Consider the following 3,058-nt stretch of genomic DNA (forward strand, 5'->3'; position numbering starts at 1 on the left):
GATGATTCCCAGCTTCCCCCTCCTGAGGTGGCGAACGGTTTCACAGAAGCACCTTGAGAATCTACAAGGGAAAACTCCAGCCTCCAGTGTTGCCAAACCTGACACTGGAAAAACAGTTTTGAAAAAATACACCTCAGCTTTAGAAAACCAGTCCTTCAAGCTGTGTAAGCCAAGTATGTAGCCATTTTAGGAAGGTGACAGAGGTTAATTAAGATATAGCTAGAAATTTAGTTGTGCATGCAGTCCAATTCATCCCAGTCATTCTAGACTACGAAGCTATTCAGTGTCTCTGAATTTAATATACTTATATTTTGCCTCACCATTTTAATAGAAAAAAAATTTACTATTATTTTTTAATAAAGCAAGACTCCAAACATTGTTTTTTTTCAGAAAAACAATTGTTGGCTTTTTATTTATAATTTTAAACTGTTGAACGGAAACAGTGAATGGCAGGTATAAAAGAAGTCACTCAAACAGGGCATTAGCTTCATGGTTAATTACAGAAATGGAAAAAATACAAGTATATGGAAAGACGCTTCATTGGCATAAAACAGAATTACAAAATATGATATAAAACAAAATAAACATTTCAAACATTATCAATGAGTTTTTATTCACGCGAAATCGTACGAGGTACAACTTAAAATTTGAAATGTAATCAATCAGCTCCTTCAAATTGTGGGCTAGACCCTAGACTGGACTTGTCTAGGAGGGATCTTTAATTGTTCTCATAGCCTTAAAACAATATATGTAAGCATCACAATAAATCAATGTAAAAAGAAGAACTTACCATGTATCAGTGTCACACTATACACAATGGACAACTGCTGACACCTCAATTTACAGCAGTGCTATTACTCTAATCATATAGCCTTCATTAACACTGAGTCCGCCTTATTTACATCAGCTTCCTTAATCAGTGTCTAGCTAGCCAGTTTTGAGACCCCATTTACACCTGGTGTTAAAGGAACAGTCATCCATTTTACAAAATGTGCTTGATTGAGCTTACCCAAACGCAGATGAAAAGATAATTTAAATTCGTGTATGATTAATTATGCTTTCTCTCCTAGCAACAAACAGCAAACACAAGCATCAAATGAGGTCTATTAAAAATGTATCTTCTGATGGAGCTAGTCTAGCAGTTTCCCTCTGCTTCCAGTCTTCATTGCTAAGCTCGGCTAATCACATACCAGACTGGACACACAGTGATGAACTGATTTTCATCTTGCTATCTCCAGCAAAACAAAGCATATTTCCCAAAATGTTCCTTTAAAATGTGATTTGCATCAGGGCTTATATGTATACATAATGAACACCTTTAGATTACACCTGATCCATTCCAGCTCTCATCAGTGTTTATAGATCCCATTTTGACTAAGCTTACTTTTGCTTTGTCTTACTCTGTAGAAGAACATTTCTACTGATTTCCACGGATGATGTGTTGACCTGTGAAAATTATATTCTGTTTCTCATGATGACATTACGAACTGCAGTGATGGCAGATCCACCTGTTTTAGTATGATAATGGTATATAAACAATCAGCAATTGTAGGTATAGCATCTACTGTATGAGGGCTGTCTTCGCCTGGTTGAGAGAAACATACAGTTCGGTTCCCAGCTCAGTCCAACAACTCTTCTTTTCTTAAACTGTTGCAGACTCCATATGAATTCCAGGTGAGTTATGAAAGTGTTTCACTGCAATGGTTTAGTTGCTATTGTTGTTGTACACTTTGTTGTACTCCTGAATCTTCTGTTTGATATGAGAGAGCTTGTTCTTTAGGTACTCACACCTCTCCCTTTTTTCCAAATATGTTGGGTCCTGGCAAGAAAAACAAAAATAAATTCAAATGTTTTGTTTTCTTTCCTAATGATTGCATTACATTTCATTTAACTGACGCTTTTATCCAAAGCGACTTCCAATAATTGCATTCAACCATGAAGGTACAAACTCCAAACAGCAAGAATCCAGAACAAGTACAGTACTTCAAATAAGCCAAACTACAACATGTAAGGGCAAAAAGTGAAAATAGTTTTTTGTAGCCATCCTCTTCTTAGCTAAGGTGCAGTCAGAAGAGATGTGTTTTTAGACTGTGGTGGAAGATATGTAGACGTTAGACCGGCATTTAGGAGCCAGGACAGCAAGACAGTCAGGATGAAATTCTTATATATCAGAGACAGTCTCCATGATAGTCAAGAGAATGTCAAGGAATTTTACTGGTGGAAGTGACATTCCAGTGATTTAGTATTACACCCACAAAATTGGCAGAATTAAGAGACAGATAAAAAAAAGTACATTTCAAAGTGGAATCAGGTGCCTGAATGATTACATAATTCAACTTGATAGCATCTCTAACCCCGATGCTTTCTTAAAGGCTTCACAGTCAATGATATCACCATGGTTATTATTTCAGAGCCATTGATAACTGTATCTGCTTTCTTCATTACAAGTAAACATATCCTGATTGGATTGAGCTTATTGTATTAATTTCTGCTTCTAAGTTATTTGCTATAGTGAGTATTTAATAAAGCTAGTGAGGTACAACATCTGGTTTAATCACATTTAAAACTCCACAACATTCAAATGTACTGAGGGACATGAATTCATCAAACCTGTGTTCAATTCTACTTCCCCTTCTCATAATGCAAAACAGGAATAACAACCAAATGCAGGCTGATGACAAGATTGTTATATTTTTAAAGTATGATTCACAGGTTATGAAAACATTATTGAGAATCACTTTCTTAATTTTAACACTAAAGTACTGTAACCTAGTTTTGGTTAATGCCACTGAGACAATAAAAATAGAATAACCCAACAAGCTCCGACGTTCCCTCTAACCTTGTTAAGAGGGAAACATTGTACATAATATCGTGACTTGCTAAAAAAAATCTATATCATTTTTCTTTATTCATATTTATTTATTATTATCAGTTATGAAAATTGTCATACTGTCCATTCTTGCCAGTTCCAACAAGATTTCCCAACATATCCTGCCTGTTGTGTGTGCCCACACTTTACATTATACTATATGCTAATAATAATAATAATAATAATAAT

General features: G+C 35.2%; 1 protein-coding gene across 3 annotated transcripts in view; it reads right to left on the reverse strand.

Annotated features, from left to right (window-relative positions):
• Positions 1-521: 521 nt before the first annotated feature.
• The window catches only part of marveld2b (MARVEL domain containing 2b), a 14,359-nt gene continuing 11,822 nt past the window's right edge, over positions 522-3,058 (reverse strand). For all 3 annotated transcript variants that reach the window (XM_032511271.1, XM_032511272.1, XM_032511270.1), the window contains exon 7: positions 522-1,819. In XM_032511271.1, the coding sequence (XP_032367162.1) occupies positions 1,706-1,819 (114 nt within the window). In that variant the 3' untranslated portion in view covers positions 522-1,705. The remainder of the gene's footprint in view (positions 1,820-3,058) is intronic.

The sequence above is a fragment of the Etheostoma spectabile genome, unplaced genomic scaffold, assembly GCF_008692095.1.
Source record: "Etheostoma spectabile isolate EspeVRDwgs_2016 unplaced genomic scaffold, UIUC_Espe_1.0 scaffold342, whole genome shotgun sequence".
Taxonomy (NCBI): domain Eukaryota; kingdom Metazoa; phylum Chordata; class Actinopteri; order Perciformes; family Percidae; genus Etheostoma; species Etheostoma spectabile.